This window comes from Canis lupus, chromosome 12, assembly GCF_003254725.2.
Source record: "Canis lupus dingo isolate Sandy chromosome 12, ASM325472v2, whole genome shotgun sequence".
NCBI classification, from domain to species: domain Eukaryota; kingdom Metazoa; phylum Chordata; class Mammalia; order Carnivora; family Canidae; genus Canis; species Canis lupus.
The window spans coordinates 49,270,006-49,295,284 of NC_064254.1; the positions used below are offsets into that span (position 1 = coordinate 49,270,006).

Below are 25,279 nucleotides of genomic sequence, written 5' to 3' on the forward strand. Positions count from 1 at the left end.
GTAGGTATTTATTAGCCACAATTCTTTTAACAGTATGGCTCTTCATGTAAAACTGTTGAAAACTTAGGGGCACCTGGCTGGCTCAGTCAGTAGAGCATGTGACTCTTAATCCCAGGGTTGTGAATTTGAGTCCCACTTTGGGCACAGGAAAGAAAAAAAAAAACCAAACTTGGTGATTGTGGAAGAAGTTTGGATCAATCCTAATTTTTTTCCTCTTGTCTTACCATTTACTTATTTGATCTCAGGCTGTTTTGTAATGACATTTGCTTGTTAAAGAAGGTTTAATATTAAAAATTAAACTAATAATCACCTTTAGTATGAAGATAAATCTCATTTTTCCAAACATTACTTCACGTCTTTATTATTGAGGGCAGATATCTCTGTCTTTAGATGTTTTCTGAAAATATTCGTCACAGATTAAAAAAAAAAAGATTATTGAGACATTTGTAATTAACACTCGTTTAAAATTTTTCAGGTCTCAGAAAGATTCCAGCAGCTAATGAAGCTCTTTGAAAAGTCAAAATGCAGGTAGTTAATGGTTCTGCTACAGGAGACTAGTGAAGTAAATGTTTGACACTGTTACTGTGCAGTTAATGACCTGTTAGTCATTGAAGATATGAGTAGTGGGTGAGAGATACCCAGTTGAGTTCCTGCTTCAGTCACAGGTTGGAGGATGATTGCTCGTGCAGGCTTCTGAGGTCACGTCATCCACAGGGACATGCTCAGAGGGAAGCCTGCTGCAGTTCAGATCAGCATGGCATCTCTCCTCAACTCTCCCTCTCTCTTTTTAAAGTATAATTGACATAGCATATTATATTTCTCCTCAACCTTCTGACTGCTGATGAGTCTAGGGTGGAGGGGAAATGCATTTGATGATTAATAAAAAATTTTTTATACATGAAGAAAAATAAAACATTCTTGAATAGCATATATTTCACAGACAATGAAGTCTATAGTCTTTGTAATTTAATATTTTTTCAAATTTTAATTAGGAATACTAAATACTTTTAAAATATGAAACATACATCATTCATAAACATGAAATCCACTGTCATCTGAATAGATGACATCATTTACCATATCAGTTTAAATTAATAATGTTCACAGACATGTTTCCTCAGTTTATTTAAGCCATTTCTTTACAGGTTTATTAAGGCAATAATTAGAGCAGGTTTTTTTTTTTTTTTTTTAAGACCCAAACCAATTGCTTAGATATTTTGAACTTTTACATAAAGAAAATGGTAAAGATATGTAACCTATCACTATTTTTCAGTTTGTTTGTAACTATAATTATTTGAGTACAGAACATCCAATTTCAAATGAACTTCAAATTAAATTCAGTTCAAATTAAATTAAATCTGAATAGGAACTGTATTGGGACATAGATCTTAGTGTAGAGCATCCTGAATATTTTTGAGTTTTAAGTCTATTTCTGAACCCAATGTAAATTACTGTCTTGAAATAATCTGTTAATTTCAGTATCCTCTCTAAGCAACTCAATTGCTAGTGAGAGCTTAAGATGTTTAGCAGTTTACTATGAAGTTAAAATCCTATTTACATAATTCAGAATGTAAGATTGAATAATGGAGAGTTTAAATAGAAAACATCTTATTCTTTAAGAACTTTTCCAAATGGCCTGATTATTTTTCAGATTTTCTGGATTTTAAAATTTTCACTGCCTTTAAGAAATTAAGCTGAGTTTTTATTTTACTTGAATGTTATCTTAAAATGTGACTTCCATTCTCTTGTGAAGATAAACACATTCATGAAAGAATAAACTTGTATCTGGAAGTTATGTTTATTAGTTCCATTACAAATCTAAAATCCTAATGGCTTTGATACTTGAAATTTTATTTGCTTGCATGATAGCAGAAACAGTAGGTTATTTTAATCCTAGCTGTCTCTTAACTCATTTTTTCCTCGCAAGTACTATAGTCTCATTAAATTCTTTCAAAATCAGAGTATAGCAATAAAGTTACCAAACTGATTCTGTAAAAAGCTAGTTCTTTAACATTGATATCTGAGTGAACTCATTTAAAGAACAACACCTTATAAAGGGTCATGTAAGAAAAATAGAATCATAACTTCAGCATTTTCTTATATTACAGATAAATTGCTGAACTTTTTGGAATCTTAATTGATATTCCATACTACACAGAAGCTTGGAATTCCTCATGTTTTAAATGGGGAAGTAGAGGGCAGTTTTATGGCATATTTGGTTACTAGATGAAAATCAATATTTGCTATTACTCGCTGACTTTTTAATCTCAAGTCAGCATATTTAGCTTGTTCCAGCCATCAGTCTGATTGCTCACTTGTTACTGGTCAAGATATTTATTTTTAAACAGAACTTGTTATTAAGATAAAAGCAACAGTGAATTGGCATTGAAACCTTAGTTTTGATATTTCAGAGAAACGACTTTCTTTTCTAGATTTTTCAGAATAATTTTGTAGCATTTTAAACAATGATTATTTAGTTTGTTTTCATCCATTTTTATTTGCTTTTCTAATTGCCTCTCATTTTGGTAAATTGTAAAATAATTTAAATAGTGTATATGTAAATATGTATAATTACAATGATGTAAAATACTTTGTGTGTGTATGTGTGTTTGTGTGTATACAAACACATAAAGGGCTTTGCCTAGCCAAGGATTTTTTTTTATATGTATAAAACTTTTTGTATAAAGTTTGCTTTCAATACCAGTAATGTATAAATAAAGCCATGTAAATTCTGTTATATTTTGATTAGAATGTTTCTTTTAGTGTGTTTAGATAATGATTAAAAGGAAAAAAAGTAAACTCCCAGGGGACATGGGGGCCGTTTTGAATTGGTTCTTGGTGGGGATATGGCTCGCTGAATGTGAGTAGATTCGTTAGAGAAAACCAGTTGCCTTTGCCTGCTTTCTTACAGCAGGTACTAGTACAGTGAACCAGACTTCTGCTGCAGGTGTCCTCACAGATAAAATCTGGGCAGCCCAAAAGCCCTTTTGGGTGAAGATTTGGGGGAAAACAGGTAAGGATTGACTAGTTTGTGCATTATTTGTTCACTCCTCCCCCTCCAGACTCATAGGTCTGGTGGGTTGCAGTGTCAGCCCTAAATTCTAGGAAGTGCCTTAGGAAATTGCCAATTCTTCCATGATATCTGAAGAGGGAGCTCTATGCTGAAGGGTTACTTGGTAGATTACAAACTGAAATAATTTACTGTGGTTTTAGTAGCTTTGGGGCTGTCCACCATCAGGCTTTATCTTCTTGCCTGTCTTTCAACCCTCAAGATAGCCCAGGGGGCTGGCCCTCAGCCTTTCCTTAGAGCATACTATCACTCAAAAGAGCCTACACCACCAGGTAAGTGAGTTCATAGGCCAAAGAGATGCCACTGGTTCAAAAGAAAATTGATTACATAAGACCATCAGAATCTAAAAGTAAGCCCATAAACATTAAAAGAAATAAAGGGAAGATTATAGCAATGTGATGTAAGAATAAGAAATAATGACCCAAATAGAAATATAAAAAACAAGGCAGCCTGGGTGGCTCAGTGGTTTAGCGCCATCTTCAGCCCAGGGCGTGATCCTGGAGACGTGGGATTGAGTCCCGCATTGGGCTCCCTGTATAGAGCCTGCTTCTCTCTCTGCCTTTGTCTCTGCCTCTCTCTCTCTTTCTTTGTGTCTCTCATGAATGATTTAAAAAAAATTAAGTAAAAAAACAGTATTTAATGTGTATATTAATGTGATAAAGTGGAATAAAAATAGGATGGATGCAACTGAAGAATAAATTAGTAAGTTGGAAAATCAAATTGAGAAACTCTCCCAGAAGAAAGAAGAAAAAGAAAACATGGATATAGATTTAAGTGAGATGAAGGACGGAGCTTGATGGACCAACATTTAAGTAACAAAAGGGGTCCAGGATAAGAAAAAATTTGAAGTTCGAAAGGGCCGTAAAGTACTAATGAAGAAGAAAGTACTCACATCTGGACACATTGAAATTTAAGAGTATTACAGATAATGAGAAAAATCTTAAGTTTTTCTTGTAAAAAAAAAAAAAGTTTTTCTTGTATAAAAAAATAGGAATCAGATTGACCTCAGACTTTTTTTTAAAGAGATTTTTATTATTTTTTTTAAGATTTTATTTATTCATGAGAAACACACACAGAGAGAGGCAGAGACACAGGCAGAGTGAGAAGCAGGCTCCATGCAGGGAGCCAGACATGGGACTTGATCCTGGGTCTCCAGGATCACGCCCTGGGCGGAAGGCAGGCGCTAAACTGCTGAGCCACCCAGGGATCCCTGACCTCAGACTTTTCAAGAGCAATATTGGCTGTAAGAAAACCTTTTGAAGTATTGGATCTAAAGTTTTATATCCACTTGTTACTCAAATGTGAGGTCTAAACATTAAGGTTTACCAATCAAAAATCCATATTGTAAACCACTTTTTGAGAAAATACTCAACAAAAAATAAGCCCAGGAGATAGTATAAGAGCTAGGCAGTAAGAATGGTTAGATATCTTGGTAAAGTGTAAATAGGGCAAGAAAGAGAAAAAAGGACATATCCATAATCCAGAATTAGGTTTTTTTTTTTTTTTTTTTTTTTTTCAGAATTAATTTTAGACCATACCAACATGATGGAGATCAAGGGACCATGAGAATGTTAAGAGTTCTTGTCTTGTTAGGATGAAGGTACAAGTTTAAAAATGTTGAGCTTCATTTTTTTTTAATAGATTTTATTTGAGAGAAAGCATAGCGAGGGGAGGGACACAGGAAGAGGGAGAATCAGACTCCACTGAGCAGGGAGCCCAACATGGGGCTCAATCCCAAGACCCTGAAATCATGACCTGAGCCAAAGGAAGATACTGAGCCACCCAGGCACCCCGAAATCTTGAATTTTAAAAATTAAAGTCTGGCACTGAGAAAAGTAGCTTGGTAAATTCCCACAAAGTGAACAGTTCTATAACACCATCCAGGTAAAAAATGAGAATTTTGTTAGCTCCCCCAGAGAGTCCCACCCCCCCATTCCTAGTTCTAATCCATCTTCTTGGAGATCGGTGCTATTGCTGATACTACCGTAGGATAGCTTTACCTGTTTTTGAACTTTCAAATGAAATGATACATCATATACACCCTTGTTTGACTTTTGCTCATTCAGGTTTGTGAGAATCTTCCATTTAGGATGTTTCCATTGGGGGTTATTTAAATAATGCTGGTCTGAACATTGTACATGTTTTTCTGCTGCACGTATGGACACATTTGTGTTGGATACATACCTATTAGTTGTATGCAGATGTGAAACTTTAGTAAACGCTGCCCAACAGTTTTCCTAAGTGCATTTGCCAATTTACATGTCTTCAGTAGTGTGAGTTCCAATTTCTTCACATGCCCTCTACCACTCAGTATGGTAAGTCTTTCATCTTAGTCATTAAGGTGGAGTGATTTCTCCTGAATGTTGGCCATTTGAATACCCTTTTTTTGGTAAAGTCCTTGTTCAAGTCTCTGATCTATTTTTCTTACTAATTTGGAGGAACTATTAATATGGTCTGGATATGATCCCTTTATTCTGTACATGGAAATCCCTTTTCTGACTTTGTGGTTTGCCTTTCACTGGGTCACATATTTTTTGATGAGCAGACATTTTAATGAAGATCTAGTTTATCATTCTTTTAATTTATAGTAGTACTTACTGAAGATAATCTTTATCAACTCCAAGATGATGAAGATATTTTCTTATGTTAATGTCTGAAATTTTTATTGGTTTACCTCACGCATTTACATGTACAATTTACTTGGAATTGATTTTTTTGTAGGGTGTGAGGTAGGGGCTGACTTTAATTCCTATTTTTAAAAAACATCTTATTGACTAAGTCTCATTTGTTGTAAAGACTGTCCATACCTCACCACTCTTCATTGCCACTTGGGCAACAAATGAGATTCCCATGTATACATGAATTTCTTTCTGCAATCTCTTCTGCTTATTGGTCTCTTTTTCTAATCTTGCACTCACATTATCACTCTCTTAATTACTGTAGTGTATAGTAAGTTTTGATACTCAGTAGACAAATTCTGTCACTTTGTTTTCTTTCCTCACCATTGTAGTGGATGCATTTGGCTCTTCACATTTCCACATACGGGTTAGAATCAGTTTATCAAGTTCCACAGAATCCATGAATCAATTAATTTGGGAAGAACTGACGTCTTTAAAATGTTGAAATTTCTAATCCCTGAGCATGATATATCCCACTATTTATTGAAATGAATTTATCTAAATAACAATGTATGTGTGTATGTGTGTGTGTAAGTCTTGCATATTTTTCATTCTTACTGTTTGATAGTATCCGATCCTGTAATAAACTATTTCATTTTCTTTTTGGTATACAGAAATACACTTGACTTTATACCTAGAGACTTGCTGAACTGTCATATATATGTTAAAAATTTATCGGTAGATTCTTTTGAATTTTCTGTACAAATCATAGTTTTATTTCTTCCTTTGTAATCTTAATTTTTTTTTCGTTTCTTTGCAGTGGCTAAGAACTCTAATACAATAATGTTTAGAATTGATACTAGTGAACATTCTTGTCTTATTCTTGATCTTATAGTGGAAACTTAAAATATTTTATTAATATGAGACTTCCTGTTGGGGATCCCTGGGTGGCTCAGCGGTTTGGCACCTGCCTTTGGCCCAGGGTGTGATCCTGGAGTCCCGGGATTGAGTCCCACGTCGGGCTCCCAGCATGGAGCCTGCTTCTCCCTCCTCCTGTGTCTCTGCCTCTCTTTCTATGTCTATCATAAATCAATCAATCAATCAATCAATCAATCAATCAATCTTTAAAAAAATATGAGACTTCCTGTAAATCAAAAAAGAATGGATACAAATTAAGGAAGTTTCCTTCCATTCCTAAGGGCTTTAAAAAAAATCATGAGTGAATATTTATTTTTATTAAACTGTTCTTTTATTTTGTAAATGTGAATTACATTGATTTTTAAATAAACCTTGTAATCTCAGAATAAGCCTAACTTTGATGTATTAGATCCTTTATATGTAATATTAGGTTTGGTTTGCTATTTAGGATTTTCTGTGGTTTTTTTTTTTTTTTTGTGCATGAGATTGATCTTAAAATTTTTCTTAATGTCTTGTCAGATTTTGGTGTTCAGGTTATGCTGGCTTCATAAAAATGCATTGGAAGGTGTTCTTTTTTCTGTTTTCTGATGAGATTGTGAAAGATGAGCATAAGCCCATTTGCTGAAACTATTTTGCTGTGAAATGAGTTTCTTCAATAGAAAATGTGTGGAGGGATCCCTGTGTGGCGCAGCGGTTTGGCGCCTGCCTTTGGCCCAGGGCGCGATCCTGGAGACCCGGGATCAAATCCCATGTTGGGCTCCCGGTGCATGGAGCCTCCTTCTGTCTCTGCCTCTCTCTCTCTATCTCTCTCTGTGTGACTATCATAAATAAATAAAAATTAAAAAAAAAAAAAAGAAAATGTGTGGAATACAGTAGTGGTGAATAGGTATTCCATAATGCCATTCTAAGAATATGATTGCTTCCTGTTCCTTGGACAGAGTCAGTGTGATGTAATACACCTGCTACTCAGTAGTTGGCTAGTCCATATTTGGACTCAACTTTGACTTCGTGGTTGATAGGTTAAGACTTATACAGTGGATGTACCCAAAAGAGCTGTGGTAAGGGGAAGTCCATACTGTTGAGCTCATACAAAGCTTTCTTGCCATATGGCCATTTTTACACTAAGCACTGGGTTTGCAAGGGAAAGAGACTCATTTCCAGAATGCATTATCTTGTCCACCTCATTGTTGAGATTCTGTTCAATAAGCAGATGCCTTTTGTGAATATTCACTTGGGACACAGTCTTCACTCTTTGTGTATGATGTTAGGAATGCACTCACGTTGCTGCTTCCCTAGACTTTGTCATATATCCAATTATGTTTTCTTCAAGTCTAACCTTCTAGTTATGCTGTTAACTACTGTCCTTGAATAGATTCTAGTTTTGGCCCTCTCTCTGAGTGAAGGAGACAAATATATATATAAAGTTCTATGCCTCCTCCTACCCCCATCCTTGGGGAGAATTTCCCTTTTTCTTTCTTTTTTTAAAGATTTTATTTATTTATTCATGAGAGACACAGAAGGAGAGAGAGGCAGAAACACAGGCAGAGGGAGAAGCAGGCTCCATGCAGGGAGCCTGATGTGGGACTCGATCCCGGGTCTCCAGGATCACACCCCGGGCTGAAGGTGGCGCTAAAACCGCTGAGCCACCGCGGCTCCCCGAATTTCCCTTTTTCATTCTGTCCTGATTGGGATTGTAATAGAGCACTCGACATCTGGCTTGTGCTAGCATGTAATACAGAAACACCTGGAAGCCAGGCCCAAATCTTTTTCTTCTCAGATAACTGGTTATAAGGGGCTGCACATGAAGCCATAGGTGTTGAGTGAGTGAGAAGAGAGGTACAGTATTACATATTAGAGTCTGAATTACCTGCTTATGCAACTTGTATCTTTCAGATCTGCTTCAGCCTGCTTATTTATATAACATATCTTCTTATTGATGAATGCTGCTTTTTGTGCTCAACTTTATGGTTGGGTGGGTCAGATAAAACCCGGTTAATTCTAGGCAGTTTTGGTCACCTGGTCCCTTGATTACCCAGGGTCAGACATTCAGTTTCTAACAGGGTACACAGCTTTGTTATAAAACACTGGAGGTATCCACTCTGATTTCTTCTGATGAGGGTTATCAGAGACTTCATGCAACATATTTATTAGCTGTAGTCTCTTTGAGTCTCATCTGATTTGCTGGGATCTTGCACTGCTTTTGTATTATAGCCTGACCTTGCTACAGAGCCTTCTCTTTGTTCCCTAGTGGAAACTGACAGCCTTACAGCTTAATCGTTAAGTGGGGGTAGTGTAACACATCAAATGGCCTCTGGAATTCATAAAGGCTTATCAAGCATTATGGATTTTGTTTTTGCAATTATTTTAGTGCAAAGGACACCAACATATCTTTTCACTTGGCAAGAGATGGACCTCCAGAAACTCCACTGAGGTGGCAGGCCCCTTCATTTTGATGGGGGTTTATATCCCGTCCTGTGGCTTGCATGTCTTATTACTAAAGCATCTACCATACTTGCTACCTCTTTCTCATCAGATCCAATCAGTATAATGTGGCCCAGTATGATGTTCTGGGGATGTCAAGACTGTCTAGACTCTGTGGCCTAAATGATGGCAGAAGACAGGAAAATTGATGTAACTTGCAGACAAGATGGTGACAACTGTATTGTCTGTGATCCATTTTGAGTTAATTTTTGTGAAGGCTGTAAGCTCTATGTCTAAATTGAGGAAGGCAAATGAAGGGTTAGGGAAGAAGCATCTAGAAAATGGTGTCAGTGTTCTACTCAGTTTGGTGTGGGTTCATGGATGTTCACTATAGTATTAAAAATATATTTTCAAAAAGATCTACATGAAAGAATAATGGCAGTGTGCCATGATCCAATGGTTATGATTGATTTGATTCAATGCACTGAGGTATACTTTAAAAATTAAATACATATTGAGGTGCCTAAGTCCTGACATTGTGATAGGTGCTGGTGATAAAAATGAAAAATTCTTCCTCTGAAGGAGTTCAGCTTCTGGGAAGACAAACACCCAAGTTAACTGTGAGAAGTGATATACTGGTGTTACAGGCAACAAATTGGGGCAACATAGAGGAAATGCTGTATGATCTGGTCCTTAAAGGACGCCAAGGCAGAGAAGAGTTGTGAAAGGCATAAATTCAGCTTCGTGGGTAAATTATTTTGAAATTTAATCGAAATTTTTGTGTAGGTAATACATTAGCTTGGTTTAAAAATTAAGAAGATATAAAATGGGGGCACCTGGGTGGCTCAGTGGTTGAATGTCTGCCTTTGGCTCAGGTCCTGATCCTGGGGTCCTGGGGTCGAGTTCTGCATCGGGCTCCTCACAGGGATCTGCTTCTCCCTCTTCCTATTGTCTCTGCCTCTCTCTATGTCTCTCATGAATAAATAGATAAAATCCTAAGAAAAAAAAAAGAAGTTATAAAATGTATCGTTCTGAGACTTGCTTCTGTCTTTTTCTTTGTCCACCCTATTAGGGTAATCTCATTAATTTCTTGTGCATATTTTTTACTACTACCTTATGCATTTTCATTTCTTATTTCTTCCCTTTTCTTACAAAAAGAAAAGAGTTATGTACCTTGCTATTTTCATTTCATACAATACACTGGAGAATGTTCCATATCAGTATGTTTTCTTATTCTTTTGGACAGCTGGAAATATACCATTGTGTGAATTTATCATAGTTATTTAACCGATTCCCTGTAGATGGACATGCTGGCATTTCCTATCTCCTGCAAATGAATCACTTTGTACATGTCATTTTATACATGTGCAAGCATACCTATAAAATAAATTTGTAAGGGTATATAATTGATAACCAAAGTAATAGATTAAATTAGGTTCATGAGCATACATCCTGGTACTGGGAGAGGCAACTGGCTGAAGGTGGTAAGAGAAGTACTGTTTATTAAGCAGTGATGTCTCCTAAATATGAGAGTCAATGCTGCATTTTTTTTTTTTTAAGATTTGATTTTATCAGAGTGTGCGAATATGACGGGAGGAGAGGCAGAGGCAGAGCTAGAGAGGGAGAAGCAGGGAGCCTGCTGAGTAGGGCGCCTGCTGTGGGGCTTGAACCCAGGACCTCAGGATTATGACCCAAGCTGAAGGCAGACACTTAGCCCACTGGGCCATCCAGGCACCCCGGTGGAGGGATTTTAAAACAAGATTTCAAAATTAATTCCTCTGGCAAGTCTTTGGATTGGGGGAAGTAGGGATGTTCAATAGATAAGTCTGGAACTCTCCATCCTGGCTGGCTTTATCCAGACTGCCTGTTTTTACCGTTTTATAAATTGAAATTCCTAACAACAATTGACTTTAGGTTCTGCTGCTATAGTGTTTTCATCTTTTATTTTGCAGTTCTGTTTTTCTGTAATTGGCATGTTTTTTTTGGGGGGGGAGGATGATAACTTATCTGAAGAACACCAAATTCTCTGCTTGGAACCTGATGGGTTAACCCAGTTCCTATTATTTCTTACATTTTCTCTTGGGAATCTCTTATTTCCTCTGAATCTGAGTAACAGACGAGGGACTTGGCACAAATGAGCTTTCTTCTTCTGCAGCTTCTATCCTATATTACTCGTACTTTCCCTTCATTGGTATTATGTTGTCTTTCCCAGTCCTAATGTTTTACAGCTGCTTATGGGAAACCAACAACCTCTTCTGCCTCTAGGGAATTTATGTCATCCCCCCCGCGGTGAATGTGGGGACTCAGTAGGTATCTGTACCACTGACTAGCACAGAGGCGGTAACTAGTGGAGCTCTCAACTCCATGTGCATCTTCCTCCATCCTGGGACATTTATTCTTTCTAAACTTTCTGTTCCCTTCTGTTTCTCTGAGTGTGTCTTGGGCCTGCCAGTGACTTCACAGATTCAACATAACTTGGTGAAGGAGAAAGGAGGAACTTGGGGAAAAACACACACAACCTTGTTCTCTCTGGCAGTGGTTCTCCTCCTTTAGTGTGCTAATTCCTGCTGAGCCTTAGGGCTGGTTGGGGATGAGGCAGTGGGTAGAACTTCCAGCAGCAGGGCAGGATTATTTAACCTCACTAGGCCATTTTAAACTATTGTGAGATTATGGGAGAGTTGTCCACTGTGTGCCTCTGCCTTAAAGATACTCACCTGCTTGCTGAAAAGTCCTCAAGAGGGCAGCCTGGGTGGCTCAGCGGTTTAGTGCCGCCTTTGGCCCAGGGTGTGATCCTGGAGACCTGGGATCGAGTCCTACATCGGGCTCCCTGCATGGAGCCTGCTTCTGCCTGTGTCTGTGCCTCTCTCTCTCTCTCTGTCTCTCATGAATAAATAAATAAAGTCTTTAAAATAAAAATAAAAAGTCTTCAAGAAGGGAGTGATCAGATTGATACATCTGCAGGAGACTTTAAAAAAAAAACAAATTGACATATAGTTGTGTTTATTTTTACTTCACTGCCTAGTTTAAACATTTTCTTGAATTAGGTGATACATTTGCTGTTCAGAGGATTCAGTGTATAAGATTCATCTTACCTCTTCCCCAGCCACTCAGTTACCTTCTGCTGAGGCAACTAATATTAGGAGTTTCTTAAAAAAAAAAAAAAAAAAAGGGATCCCTGGGTGGCGCAGTGGTTTAGCGCCTGCCTTTGGCCCAGGGCGCGATCCTGGAGACCCGGGATCGAATCCCACGTCGGGCTCCCGGTGCATGGAGCCTGCTTCTCCCTCTGCCTGTGTCTCTGCCTCTCTCTCTCTCTCTCTGTGTGACTATCATAAATAAATAAAAAATTAAAAAAAAAAAAAGAGTTTCTTGTGTACCCTTCTGGATTATTCTATGCATAATGTATGATTTTAATATTTGACAAGATGCTTTAAAGGTATTACATTCATTACTCTTCAGGTGAATTTTGGGATTAAATGTCAAGGGCTTTCTGGAACAGTGTGCTCAATGCCATAAAAATACACATATTAATACATTATGTGTTTTTGCTTCTAGTTAATTCTAACAATTTGTTCTTCAGGCTAGTATGCCAGATAGTGGAAATTTAACCTCGTTGTTTAGCTTTTATTATTATTTAAGACTAAATATATGAAAATAGAATAGTTAGATGATACTTAGGAACTATCATTAATTTATATACTTTCCAAAAAATTTTAAAATATTTATTTATTAGAGAGGAGGGGGTGGCAATGGGACAGAGAGAGAAGGAGAGGAAGAGAGTCTTCAGCAGACTTCACGCTGAGCGTGGAGCCTGACTCAAGGCTCAGTCCCATGATGCTGAGATCATGACTTGAACCAAAGTCAAGAGTCAGATGCTCCGTCAACGGAGGCACCCAGGCTCCCCAAGCAACAAACTCTTGATCTCAGTTCAGATCTTGATCTCAGGGTCATGAGTTCGAGCCCCAGGTTGGGCTCCATGTTGGATGTGGAGCTTACTTAAAAAAAAAATGCACAGGAGCTGTCATTTGGTATCATCACTGGGTTCTAGTGATACCCTTGCTTCAACTCCTCTAAGATAGCAGTAAGACTGTGTATTTGAGATGTGACTGATGTTACAAGACCGGGGGTTAGGAGACATAGTCTCTGCCCTGCATTGGGCAAGTCATTTGACCTCTCTGGAATTTAAATGCTTTTTCCACAAAAATCTGTCATAGCTCTCTGAGGCTTTCAGATTATGTACTGAAAAAAAAAAAAATCCTCAGCTGTCTGTTTCAACCTAATGGAATATTGCTAGAACAATCTACAGACATGTAGCCGGCTCCCTCTCTGGTCTATTGATCTCTTTTTGCAATGTTTCTACTTTCATCCTAGCATGATTTGCAAGAACACTTTGGGTTTGTCATTCCATTGTTACTTGTTCACATTTGACAAGGCAAGACTCACCCCAGGCAGCTGTTGAATGAAATTGGACATGTCCCATTGATCTGTTACATGCACTCCCAGAGCAATCAGTTGGAAGAAATGCACCCAAAAACTCAAATCACTGTAATCATCCACAAATAAAAAAGGAAAATTCTCATTTGTCTCACTTTTTGTTTCTAAATATGATACACCAGGAGAGGCTCAGGCATGGTGTCAATTAGAAAATATTACAAGAGAATTGCAAAGCCCCCAAAGGACATTTTGACCTCCAGGGAGAAGTAGGTTAGACTGTATTGATCAAAATTACTGTGCTCATTCTGGATTCTGGCCCACACACAGTTGATCAGAGTCTTTATATCTGCAACCAGCAGCAGCTGTTCACTAATAAGCCACTCATGGTCCAACTTTAAGGTTCTTTGATCCCAGTTGTTATTTTTTTGACCACCCATGAGGTAAGTGGTAAATATGTGGACTTACTTGTTTAGAGAAATATGGGAAATCCCTGTGGGGATAGAAAGATAAGATCTGAACTAAAATTCAGGAAAGGGGCACCAGTTTTTACATGGGAGATGCTAAATTAGTATTTGATAATAAAATTCAAGAATATTTCTAGGACCTGTAGTCATTATTGGTAAAAAGTAGTTACGTTTAGGAAACATGGGAATATTTGTGTGAAGGATTTTGCTCTTGCATGCCAATATGCATGATTGTAGTTTTATTTTTCATGTTGACCTAGTTTTCTTTTACTTGCTATGTAAAGGTAATGATTACCAAGTTTTAAAGAGATAGTGGCAATAAAAAGGATTAAATATTGGGGCACCTGGGTGGCTCAGTGGTTGAGTGTCTGCCTTTGGCTCAGGTCCTGATCCCAGGGTCCTGGAATCGAGTCCCACATTAGGCTCCCCTGCCTGTGTCTCTGCTTCTCTCTCGCTGTCTCTCATGAATGGATGAATCTTTAAAAAGAAAAAAGCATTAAATAGTTTAGGACTGCCAACTAGAGAATAAGTTAATGAAATGAGTTAGCTTTCCCATTTCAGGGTTTTTATATAAAATAGAAAGTCTAGATTTTTTTCTAAGTGCTAAATGAGTGATTTTTAAAAAATAATGTCCAAAAATTTTTAAAGAAATGATGAGAAAGGACCTAAACTTTAAGAAAGGATAGAACTTAGTAAATTACTGCCTCAGTTCATGAGGCATAAGTCCAAGGTTTTAAAATCTAATTTTTAGGACAGCTCTGGTGGCGCAGCAGTTTAGCGCCGCCTGCAGCCCAGGGCGTGATCCTGGAGACCCTGGATTGAGTCCCACGTCGGGCTCTCTGCATGGAGCCTGCTTCTCCCTCTGCCTGTGTCTCTGCCTCTCTCTCTGTGTGTCTCTGTGAATAAAAAAAAAAAAATCTAAAATCTAATTTTTTATTTGCAAGTACTACATATAACTACATTCCTAATTTTTCAATTTCAATCAATTCACAAGTACATAGAATAAAATGTTTCATTAATACCCCTCCCAAGTTCTGAGAGCTATCTACTAAGTAAATGTTATTTTAAAAAATTATGTGTACATATGTATGTATATACAAATAAAAATTTACATAAATAATTTACATTGGATAAAAATCTGTCATGCTTAGAAGAGTCTTTATTCTTTTTCTTTTTTGCCTCTCCTTGCCCCTATACCTTCATCACCTTCTACAGACCTCCAGTATCCTATATATATATATTTTAAAGATTTTATTTATTTATTCATGGGGGGGGGGGCAGAGACACTGGCAGAGGGAGAAGCAGGCTCTATGCAGGGAGCCCGACGTGGGACTCGATCCCAGGTCTCCAGGATCAGGTCTCCAGGATCAGGCCCTGGGCTGAAGGTGGCGCTAAACCGCTGAGCCACCTGGGCTGCCCCTCCAGTAATCTATATTAACTTCATAGTGTGTGCCCTGTATTTTTTCTCCATGCTCATATAGATATATACCATATACCAAATATGTATACACATTTATAGGATTTTATTTTACTCTGATATAAAAATCTCACCTTGAATCTATGGATCAGTTAATTTGGGGAGAATTTACATGTTTACAAATACTATTTTCCAATCCCTGAGCATGGTATATCCCCCAATTAATTTATAAAGAAATATGTGTATTTGGCAGTGTGTCTCTCCTTGAAACTTTGTCCTTTGGTTTCAGTGACACTATTCTTAGGGTTCCCCCACCCACCCTTTGTCCATTTTTCATTTTTATTTGTAGATTTATTTTCCTATGCTATTTCTCAGCGTTCTGTCATTGGCTTACTTTGTCTTGTCCCTGCATGATCTCTACCTATTCAGTGATTATTCACAAATTGTAAATGTTTATCTCCTGTTTGTACCTTTTTTTAAACGTCTTTTTTAAACATCTTTTTTTTTAAGATTTATTTATTTATTTATGAATGATAGACATAGAGAGAGAGAGAGAGAGAGAGGCAGAGACCCAGGAAGAGGGAGAAGCAGGCTCCATGCCGGGAGCCCGACGTGGGACTCGATCCCGGGACTCCAGGATCGTGCCCTGGGCCAAAGGCAAGGCGCTAAACCGCTGAGCCACCCAGGGATCCCCATGTTTGTACCTTTTGTTGTTTTTACTCTCGAGACCCAAATGCCTTCTGGACATCTCCACTTTTGCCATTCAGTTTTGTTGGGTAAAATCTAAAAATTTTTCAATTGTAATTTCTGGCACTGATGTGCTTAAAAAAGATTTCCTCTACTTCAAAATTATAAAACATTTGTCCTTTATATTTTATTCTAATACTTTCATAGTTAACTTTTTTACATTTAATACCATATTCCACCTGGGATTTATTTTATTTTTGGATATAAGTAGGGAAAATTGAATGATTCTATGTTTTTTCTCTTGTTTTTTTAAAAAAGATTTATTCATTTGAGAGAGAGAGTAAGTGCACTTGCATTGTGAGCAATGCAAGAGCAGGGGAGGGGCATAGGGAGAGGAAAAGGAAGAGAATCCTCAGCAGACTCTCAGCTGAGTGCAGAGCCCAACCTGAGGTTTGTTCCCATGACCTTGAGATCATAACCTGGGCCGAAACCAAGAGTTGGACACTCAACTGACTGAGCCACTCAGGCACCCCTGTCTTGTGTTTTTTTTTTTTTTTTTCTGTCTTGTGTTTTTGAGTTGATATTCATCTATTCTTTTTCAGTATTTGTCTATTTTGTATGTTAGTGAGAGTCCTTACTAAGTACTATGCAAGCTGGACCAAGTATATCTTGTTCATTGTTGAATTCTTTGGCTCTAGGATTTTAGTAAATATTATTGAATGAATGAATTGTGGAAGGGGAAAATTCTTTCATTATTGGTTTTAACTTAATAACATTTTCTGTTTTTTTCCTCCACATTTTTAGTATTGGGAAGTCTTCCACATCTTAGAAGCCTTTGACCTATTTAAGTATTTTAATCTCATCGAACTTTAAAAATATTCTTTTTTTTTCAGGGTAAACCAAATAACCTATTCATGTCAGCTATACTTGGTTCTTTCCTAGATCCCAAGCTCGCTAGAGAAGCAGTTTATATTCACTTTTCTTCTAAATTAGCAAAGCTTTCATGAAAACATGCAGTTCCAGATGTGGCTTTGTGGGTATAATCACATGTCTGGTACTGTTTCTATGACTGCTTAATCTTTACTGCTACCCTGTGCCTATCCCAGAGGGCTTATTTGGTTGATTTTTCTTACTTGCAGTGGGATCCATAGACAATACATAATGAGGATCTACTTAGATTTTTTTGTTGATTATTCCAGTGATAAAGCCAAGGAACAGTTTTAAAATGGAAAGACATTTCATCCCAGTATTATTTAATGATACCTTCTGTGTGTAAAGAACAAAATGCTATAGAAAGTGTCTCTGTCTGCAGAAAGTATACCTTTCCATGAAGAGGGACATAAGACATAACCATCACAAAACTCATGGTATATACAATGCCAGATGAGTGGTATTCAGGAATGGGAAAAATCTCTCTGACTTGGGATGGTTAAGGAAAAACTTCCTGGCAAAGTTGAGACTTAGTTAAGATCACATAGGATAGGAGAGCCTGGGTGGCTCAGTTGGTTAAGTGTCTGCCTTCAGCTCAGGTCATGATCCCAGGGTTCTGGGATCGAGCCCCACTTTGGGCTCCCTGCTCAGTGGGGAGCCTGCTTTTCGCTCTCCCTCTGCCTGACTCTCCCCCTGATTGTGTCTCTTCCTCTCTGTCAAGTAAGTAAATAAAAATGTAAACAAAGTTAATGTAGGATGTCTGGTCAATGGGACATCTGATATAGGTAGAAAAATGATCAAAATTTGTGATGAATGCATTGTACAAATACGAGGGCCATTGCATATGGTGGGATGATAGTCAACTTTGTGTGGGAGAGGAGAGGATAGGCAGGAAACTGGATCAGTCTTTAGTTTTTTGTTTTCCAAAAACATATTCCTTGAAAGTATCCTATTTCAATCAAGCATGGACCTTAAATATTAGGGCTGGAAAATCCCTCATAGTTTTGCTGACATGAAAAAAGAAACTGCTTTATTGATGAGCCTGTGTTGTTGAACATTATATCCATGAGTGCTAATAACTTCAGTGTTTTCTGTATGTTTCAGACATTAGCCTCTTACCATGGGGGATTGGAATTTATTGGGTGGCATCCTAGAGGAAGTTCATTCCCACTCAACTATAGTGGGGAAAATCTGGCTGACCATTCTCTTCATTTTCCGAATGCTGGTACTTGGTGTGGCTGCTGAAGATGTCTGGGATGATGAACAGTCAGCATTTGCCTGCAACACTCAGCAGCCAGGTTGCAACAATATCTGTTACGATGATGCTTTCCCTATCTCTTTGATCAGGTTCTGGGTTTTACAGATCATTTTTGTGTCTTCTCCTTCTCTGGTGTATATGGGCCATGCGCTTTATAGACTTAGGGCCTTTGAGAAGGAGAGACAGAGGAAAAAGTCACACCTCCGAGTCCAGATGGAGAATCCAGAACTTGAATTGGAGGAGCAACAAAGGATAGATAGAGAACTGAAAAGGTTAGAGGAAGAGAAGAGAATCCACAAAGTCCCCTTGAAAGGATGTCTGCTGCGTACTTATGTCTTACATATCTTGACAAGATCTGTGATGGAAGTAGGGTTCATGATAGGCCAATTTATTCTTTATGGGTTTCAGATGCACCCCCTTTACAAATGCACTCAACCACCTTGCCCTAATGCAGTGGATTGCTTTGTATCCAGGCCCACAGAGAAGACAATTTTCATGCTCTTTATGCACAGCATTGCAGCCATCTCTTTGTTCCTCAATGTACTGGAAATATTTCATCTGGGAATCAGGAAAATCACGAGGGCACTTTATGAGAAATCCAGCAATGAAGGCACTGAAGAGGAAAGTGGAACCCCATTCCATTTGAAAAAATATTCAGTGGCCCAGGAGTGTATGATTTGCTCTCCCTTGTCTAAAAGAATCTCTCTACTTCAAGCCAACAATCAACAGCAAGTCATTCGAGCCAGTGTGCCAAAGTCTAAAACCACGTGGCAAAGCTCAGAGCCCATGCCAGTTGAAGTAGACCCTTGCTATGTTAAAAAAGAGTGGGCCGGGAAGGATCAGTACAGAGGACAGCTCCATGTGCACAGCCCATGTCCCTGGGATGGCGTTACTCAAATTCAGCACCCGGGACAGCAACCAGACCTCTCCTCTGGCCTAGAAAATGCAAAGTCCCAGTCCTGGGTAGGTACAGAGATGGCTTCTAAACACTACCAATCCTATGCAGTAGGAACCTGGGAGCAGTCCCATGGTCGACGATCCTCAAGAGAGCCTCTCACAGATTTGCACAGTTTCTGTAGAGACAGCAATGGCAGTGTGAGAAAAAGTGGGGTCTGGACAGACAGATCTTACCCAGGCAGTCGCAAGGCCAGCTTTCTGTCCAGATTGCTGTCTGAAAAGGGACAGTTGCACAGTGACTCAGGAAGCTCCAATTCTCGGAACAGCTCTTGCTTGGACCTTCTGCACCGGGAAAATAGCCCCTCACTTCTGCCTTCAGCCACTGGGTACAGAACATCAATGGTAAGTAAAGACAGACAGCTGGACTGAACATAGAACTATTGCAAGAGGTTTTCCACTCTGGCTACTTCTTAGCCTTCCTTTTCCAGCTTCCTTGTGTGTATATGTGTGTGTTAAGAGAGAGAGAGAGGAGGTGAGGGAGGTTAATTTATGGGCAGTTAAATCCAGTCATTCAATACATTCAGTTAAATTCAATTAATGGTATACGCTTACTGAAAACTTACTTTATATCGTTCACTCTTGTAAGTGCTGGGTTTATAAATGGATAAAATGCTGTCTATGCCATCAAAGGACTTAGAGTCTAGATGGGAAAGTTAGACAGGTGAGCATACAAATGTGATCAAATGTAAGGTGCCATGTTAGAAGGGGTGGGAGGGCAAAGGAGGGGGTGGTCAATTCTTTATGGATGGGTTAGGAAAAGCTTCATACTTTTGAATTGAGTCTTAAAAGATGTGATGAGTTTCTCCAGACCTAAGAGGGCTGGGACACATGAAAGAAGGCCATCGCAGTACAGAGAGCAGCACAGACAAAGGCTGAGAGATGTGACACAGTAGTGCTGTCTGGGGAGCTATGTGTGGTTGGAGCACTGGCAAGTAGGAAGGCTATGGACAGGGAAGGCTGGAGAAGGGCCATGGAGGTCTTGTGGGAAGACAATGGAGAACCCATTGAGAGAGTGCAGTGGAGAAGAGATTGGATCAGAACTACATTTTAGAAGGCTCTTTACTGTCATAGTGTGGAAAATGGATCAGAAGAGAGATCATTTTTTTTTGTTTTTTTTTTTTTTTGTTTTTATGATAGTCACACACACACACACAGAGAGAGAGAGAGAGAGAGAGAGAGAGAGAGGCAGAGACACAGACAGAGGGAGAAGCAGGCTCCATGCACCGGGAGCCCGACTTGGGATTCGATCCCGGGTCTCCAGGATCGCGCCCTGGGCCAAAGGCAGGCACTAAACCACTGCGCCACCCAGGGATCCGAAGAGAGATCATTTGTAACCTTGAGTTGCCCATGTCTCATTAAGGAAGGAGGGTGTGCTCCATTGTTTTTAATAGCTCTGGCATTTAAAAGACATTACAAATATTTGGCTATATAGTTCACAAAGACTAAAATCAATATTGTATTGATTTTAATTCTGTTTTCTGAAAAGCCAATGTGTAATAAACATTTCCTGGCCATTGTTAAGACATAATGGATATTTACTATGGACTCTTCTCAACTCTGGAAAAAAGAATGACACTTGCTTTATCCACTGTTCTTAACAGCTTTTTCTATTAAAAGGAAACTCCCCCAAGTTTAGTGGGGGAACTTCCTAGTTGAGGTCACTTGGTTAAGCTCCACACACATGCTTTCTCCTGTTAATGATAATGATTATATCTGTGATGATTGAATCTCTCCCCCAGTTTCATATCTCCTGTGAGTTTAGAGATACTTTGTTATGCACTAAAAGCATATATTGAGTAGGAATCATCCTATCTAGATTTTTCCCATAATACTTCTTTCAAACTGAAACTCATTTTTTTGTCAGTGACCAGTCATCTACCCAGAGACTGTGTTTAGGATAAGTGTGTGGCTACTTGGAACCCCATACCAACCTATAGCAGGGTTCTCAACCCTGGCTGAGTTAGAATCATCTGGGTGCTTTAAAAAATCTTTATGCCTAGAACCCATCCAATTAGAATTAAACCAAAATCTCTAGGGGTGGGCTGCAGGATCAGAATATTTAAATTCTACCCACAATGTGGGGCTCGTACTCATCATTCCAAATCAGGAGTCACATGCTCTACTGACCTAGCCATCCAGGTGCCCCTAGGATTAGTATTTCTTTTTTTCTTTTTTCTTTTTTTAAGATTTATTTATTTATTAGACACACCCACACACACTGCACACAACAGGGGTGAGAGGAGCAGAGGGAGTAGGGAGAGAAAATCTCCAGCTGGCTCCCTGCTGAGAGCAAGGAGCTTGATGCAGGCTCAATGCCACAACCCTGAGATCCTAACCTGAGCTGAAACCAAGAGTTGGCTGCTCAACTGACTGAGCCACTCAGGCACCCCTAGGTTAGTATTTTTTAAGCTCCAATGGTGATTGCAATGTGCAGCCAGGGTTGAGAACCACTATTTACAGTAAACTTGCCAGTGGTTACTACTTCTTACCTACATTTGTGAAGTCAGCAAGACAATTTTAATCATTTTCCCTTTCTTATACCTCCTTCCACGTGAGAGGAATCTTTCTGTCGGCAGAGAATTGAGGGAGAGACCAAAGTGTTTAGTTGAGGCAGATATTTAAAAATCTTTCAGATTATCTTTTGGGTGAGGCCAGCCATTTTTTTTAAGCCTGGAGAAAAGATGATGAAGATGACAGACCCCCTATCTTTTTTCTTCTCTTTCTTCCCTGTTTTTTATGTTTCTAGGAATTACAAATAATGTTTTTGGACACAGAGCTTTCCTACTTATGGTCACTTATGGTCACTAAGTCTCTTACAGGGTCGACAGGCCACTTTACTCCCCAAATGGTAAGATGACTTGGGGATTGAGGCCCCAACTATCAACCCTAGGGCTCTGTGGATGACACATCATGCTTCTTGCCAACAGAGGGACCTTTAATTAGAAATCAGTGCAGCAAGAAGGATTGTAATCATCACTGTGAATATATTGACTATAATCTGCTTTTTTACACTGTATTAGGCCCTGGATTGTAGAACTTTTAGGACTCGGTCAGATGCATTCTGATTTTGGCAGTTGATGTTTCAGAGTGAAATGACTTCTGGTTAGAACCACAGTTCCTTTGCCACTTATGATGTCTCCCTTGGAACTGTTCTGCAAGAGAAATGCATACTATTCTAGAAGACCATAAAAGCCACCTAGAGGAGCCATGATTTTATGCTCTGAGACATTTCCCTTGCTGTCACGCAAACCCCACTATTTCTTCAAGTCCAAACTCGTTGATTGCTAGATAAGTTCCTATCAAGGTTAGTTCTTTGAGGTCAGACTTGGCTGGGCACGGAAAGCAGACTTTCATTCTGGCCAGATGAGCCTGGGGAAGAGGGCCGGCTGAGTTGTTGAGCAAAAATGGAGCTTTGGAAAAGGTTGGCTTACAGTTTCAGACCTGGATTTTGTACAAAAAAACAATAAAAAACAATGGGAGAGGATAAGATGGAGGGATCCCTGGGTGGCTCAGCAGTTCAGCATCTACCTTCTGGAGATCTGGGATCGAGTCCCACATCGGGCTCCCTGTATGGAGCCTGCTTCTCCCTCTGTGTCTCTGCCTCTTTCTCTCATGAATAAATAATAAAATCTTAAAAAAAAAAGTATAAGAAGATGGCAAATGGGATTTGGATCTTTTAGGGAATAGAACCCCTTACATGGTCATTCACCTCTGAGTCAACCTAGGGAGAATTGTCTTCAGCAGGTTTTGATTGGATCCCTGGTATTTGTGACATACACAGAGTAGTCCCAGTTGGGTGGGCAGGACTGACTTTTACAAGCCCTTTGGATCTATTTTGCTTTGTCTTGTTTCCTATTTCTTTCAGAACATGCTTCTAGAACTTTCATCTATTATGAAAAAATAATCCATGCGTGGGGCTAGAAAAATGGACCCAGGAGCAGCTGGCATCTGCAGGAGAAAAGTTGCACTTTTGTTAGCTCAAATTGCAAGAAGAACTGCAGGAACCATTCTCTCCATAGGGACACCCACCAGGTGATGGGTGTGTGTGTACAGGGTGCTCCCAGCTGGGCCCACAGGAGACGTTTCCCAGATGGGGCTGGGATCAATGTCTGGTTGCCCCTGGCCTCACCACTGGGGGGCAGGTCTGCTGTCAGGCAGGATGAGACAGGGAGGAAGTGCACACCAGGAGAAAAAAATCTCGGGGGAAGAGCTCCTGACACTCTGAGGGGAGAAGGATTAAGAAATGGCTATCCTTGCCCCACCGAGCAGCCTGGTGGGACTTGTTGCCCTGCTCACTGCAGAGAGCACTCCTGCTTTGCAGTGGCACAGCAGCAGCTGGAACCATTGAATAGATGGATCGATCGATCTCCTATTGGCTCTGTCTCTCTGGAGGACCCTGATACACTGGGTAACTGCCTGGGATGCTGTGGAAGGGAGCCCGGCATTGGATGGGGCTGCTCTGTGCTTCTAGCCCCAATGGCTACTGAGTCTCTCTGTCCCCATACTTTGCAGAGGTGGAAATGAGGTGTGGAGATATGAAGAGGCATGATCTGTTCCACAGTGAGTTGCTAGAAGAGCCGGTGAAGACCAGGTGGATGAAAACGATGTTGGGGCCAAGTCCAAGTGTGTGCGTGCCCTTAAGGGGCCCACCATATTCCATGTGCTTGATGAGGACTCATTCTACCTTGTACAGCTGTGTAAAGTTATTATTCATCCCCGTTTTATAGATCAGTGAAGGCTCAAAGAGACGAAGTAACTTGCCCCACAGCTAAGGATCGCACAGCTGAAGTGTCTGCTGTGCAGCTGAATTCAAACCCAGTCCCAGCTGCTCCAAGGTGCAGACCCCTTCCAGGAAGCTGTGAAGCCGTGCTGCCTCTCGTCCATAACAATCAGCAGCCCCTGGGCAATGATTTATTTGCACATCTGTCTGTTCAGCTAGCCTGTGGAAGCTATAAGGATAAGGCCTGTGCATTTTAAATCTTGGATGCCCAGCATGCAGCACAGCGTTGGATGAATGAATGTATGTTTATGCATAGATGCCAAAGACAATATATTACCTTTCACTTTCAAGTCTCTAGGCTCTTCCTTATTCACTGGTGTTCTGTTGTGTGCTGTCAATAGGTTTATTATGAGAGACTCTTTCAGAAACCTGTATGGCAGCGGGTTTTTTTTTTTTCCTTTAAATTTCCTTTACCCCCAGAAGCCTTTACAGGGTCATTAACAAATAAAAGTTATAAATAAACGTTAAAGGAGTGTAAAAGGTGATGCTTCTAGTAAATGCTGGTGTGTCTCTGATGGATTCCATCTTTTGCTTTAGGATGAGGCTCACTGCCTCAGGGATGCACCTGTCTTCAAGGGGGAAGAGGAAAAGCTAGCCATGAAGAACCAGTAATGCCTCTTTCTGGCTGACTGAGCAGGCCAGTGGCAGGTGTATGTGGGGATCTGAAGGAGCCAGAGGTGTGAGGATAGAAGGTATCATGGTTCTTGAATCAAAGTGAAAGGAAAGGCACTTGAGTAATGGGATGTGGGATGAATAGCTTTTTCCATCTCTCTGGAAAGTGACAATGCTCAAGGGGGAGAATTAGAAACCCATTCCACTCTGGGCACTATTGCCAGCTGATGTTAAACATCAACTACAGTCTAGCTCGTGCATGATAATTGAGGGGTGGTGGAGATGGGTTGGAGAAGAGTGAAAAATTCTAGAACAGTTCGAAAGCCTAGTTCTTTTTTTTTTTTTTAAGATTTTATTTATTTATTCATAGACAGAGAGAGAGAGAGAGAGAGAGAGGCAGAGACACAGGCATAGGGAGAAGCAGGCTCCATGCAGGGAGCCGGATGGGGGACTCAATCCCGGGTCTCCAGGATCACACCCCAGGCTGCAGGCGGCGCCAAACCGCTGTGCCACCGGGGCTGCCTAAAGCATAGTTATTTCTAAATAGATCCCAAAACTGTTGGAGGGAACTGGTATAGCAGTAGCCGATCTGAGAATCCTCATTGTACCCTGAAAGTAGATATGAATCCCTCCAAAGGTGCACAAAGGAAAGTGGCTGCTGACCATCTGGGGTGGGCGGTGTTTGAATGCTCCTGTTCTGCAGAACACAATGGCTT

General features: G+C 39.7%; 2 protein-coding genes across 4 annotated transcripts in view; both read left to right on the plus strand.

Moving 5' to 3' along the window:
• CASP8AP2 (caspase 8 associated protein 2) overlaps nt 1-2,737 on the plus strand; it is a 37,122-nt gene extending 34,385 nt beyond the window's left edge. The window contains exon 10 of the mRNA XM_025444461.3: nt 476-2,737. Coding sequence (XP_025300246.1) covers nt 476-532 — 57 coding nt within the window. The 3' untranslated portion in view covers nt 533-2,737. The remainder of the gene's footprint in view (nt 1-475) is intronic.
• GJA10 (gap junction protein alpha 10) lies at nt 494-24,431 on the plus strand. Of its 3 annotated transcripts, none has more exons than XR_003135649.2 (5): nt 494-528; nt 2,912-3,013; nt 18,061-19,513; nt 23,037-23,579; nt 23,684-24,431. XR_003135649.2 is itself a non-coding variant. In XM_025444462.2 (4 exons), the coding sequence occupies exons 3-4, from the start codon at nt 18,077-18,079 to the stop codon at nt 23,073-23,075; spliced, it is 1,476 nt and encodes a 491-aa protein (XP_025300247.1). In that variant the 5' UTR covers nt 494-528; nt 2,912-3,013; nt 18,061-18,076; the 3' UTR covers nt 23,076-24,431. The 3 variants fall into 3 exon arrangements, 1 of the variants encoding a protein (XP_025300247.1); XR_003135650.2 differs by having other exon boundaries at nt 23,037-23,203; XM_025444462.2 differs by having other exon boundaries at nt 23,037-24,431.
• The last annotated feature ends 848 nt before the right edge of the window (nt 24,432-25,279 follow it).

Coding starts and splice junctions, on each gene's coding strand:
- GJA10 (XM_025444462.2), top strand. CDS start 18,077: ATGGGGGATTGGAATTTATTGGGTGGCATCCTAGAGGAAGTTCATTCC. Junction 19,514..23,036: donor CTGGGTACAGAACATCAATG/GTAAGTAAAGAC, acceptor TATTTCTTTCAG/AACATGCTTCTAGAACTTTC.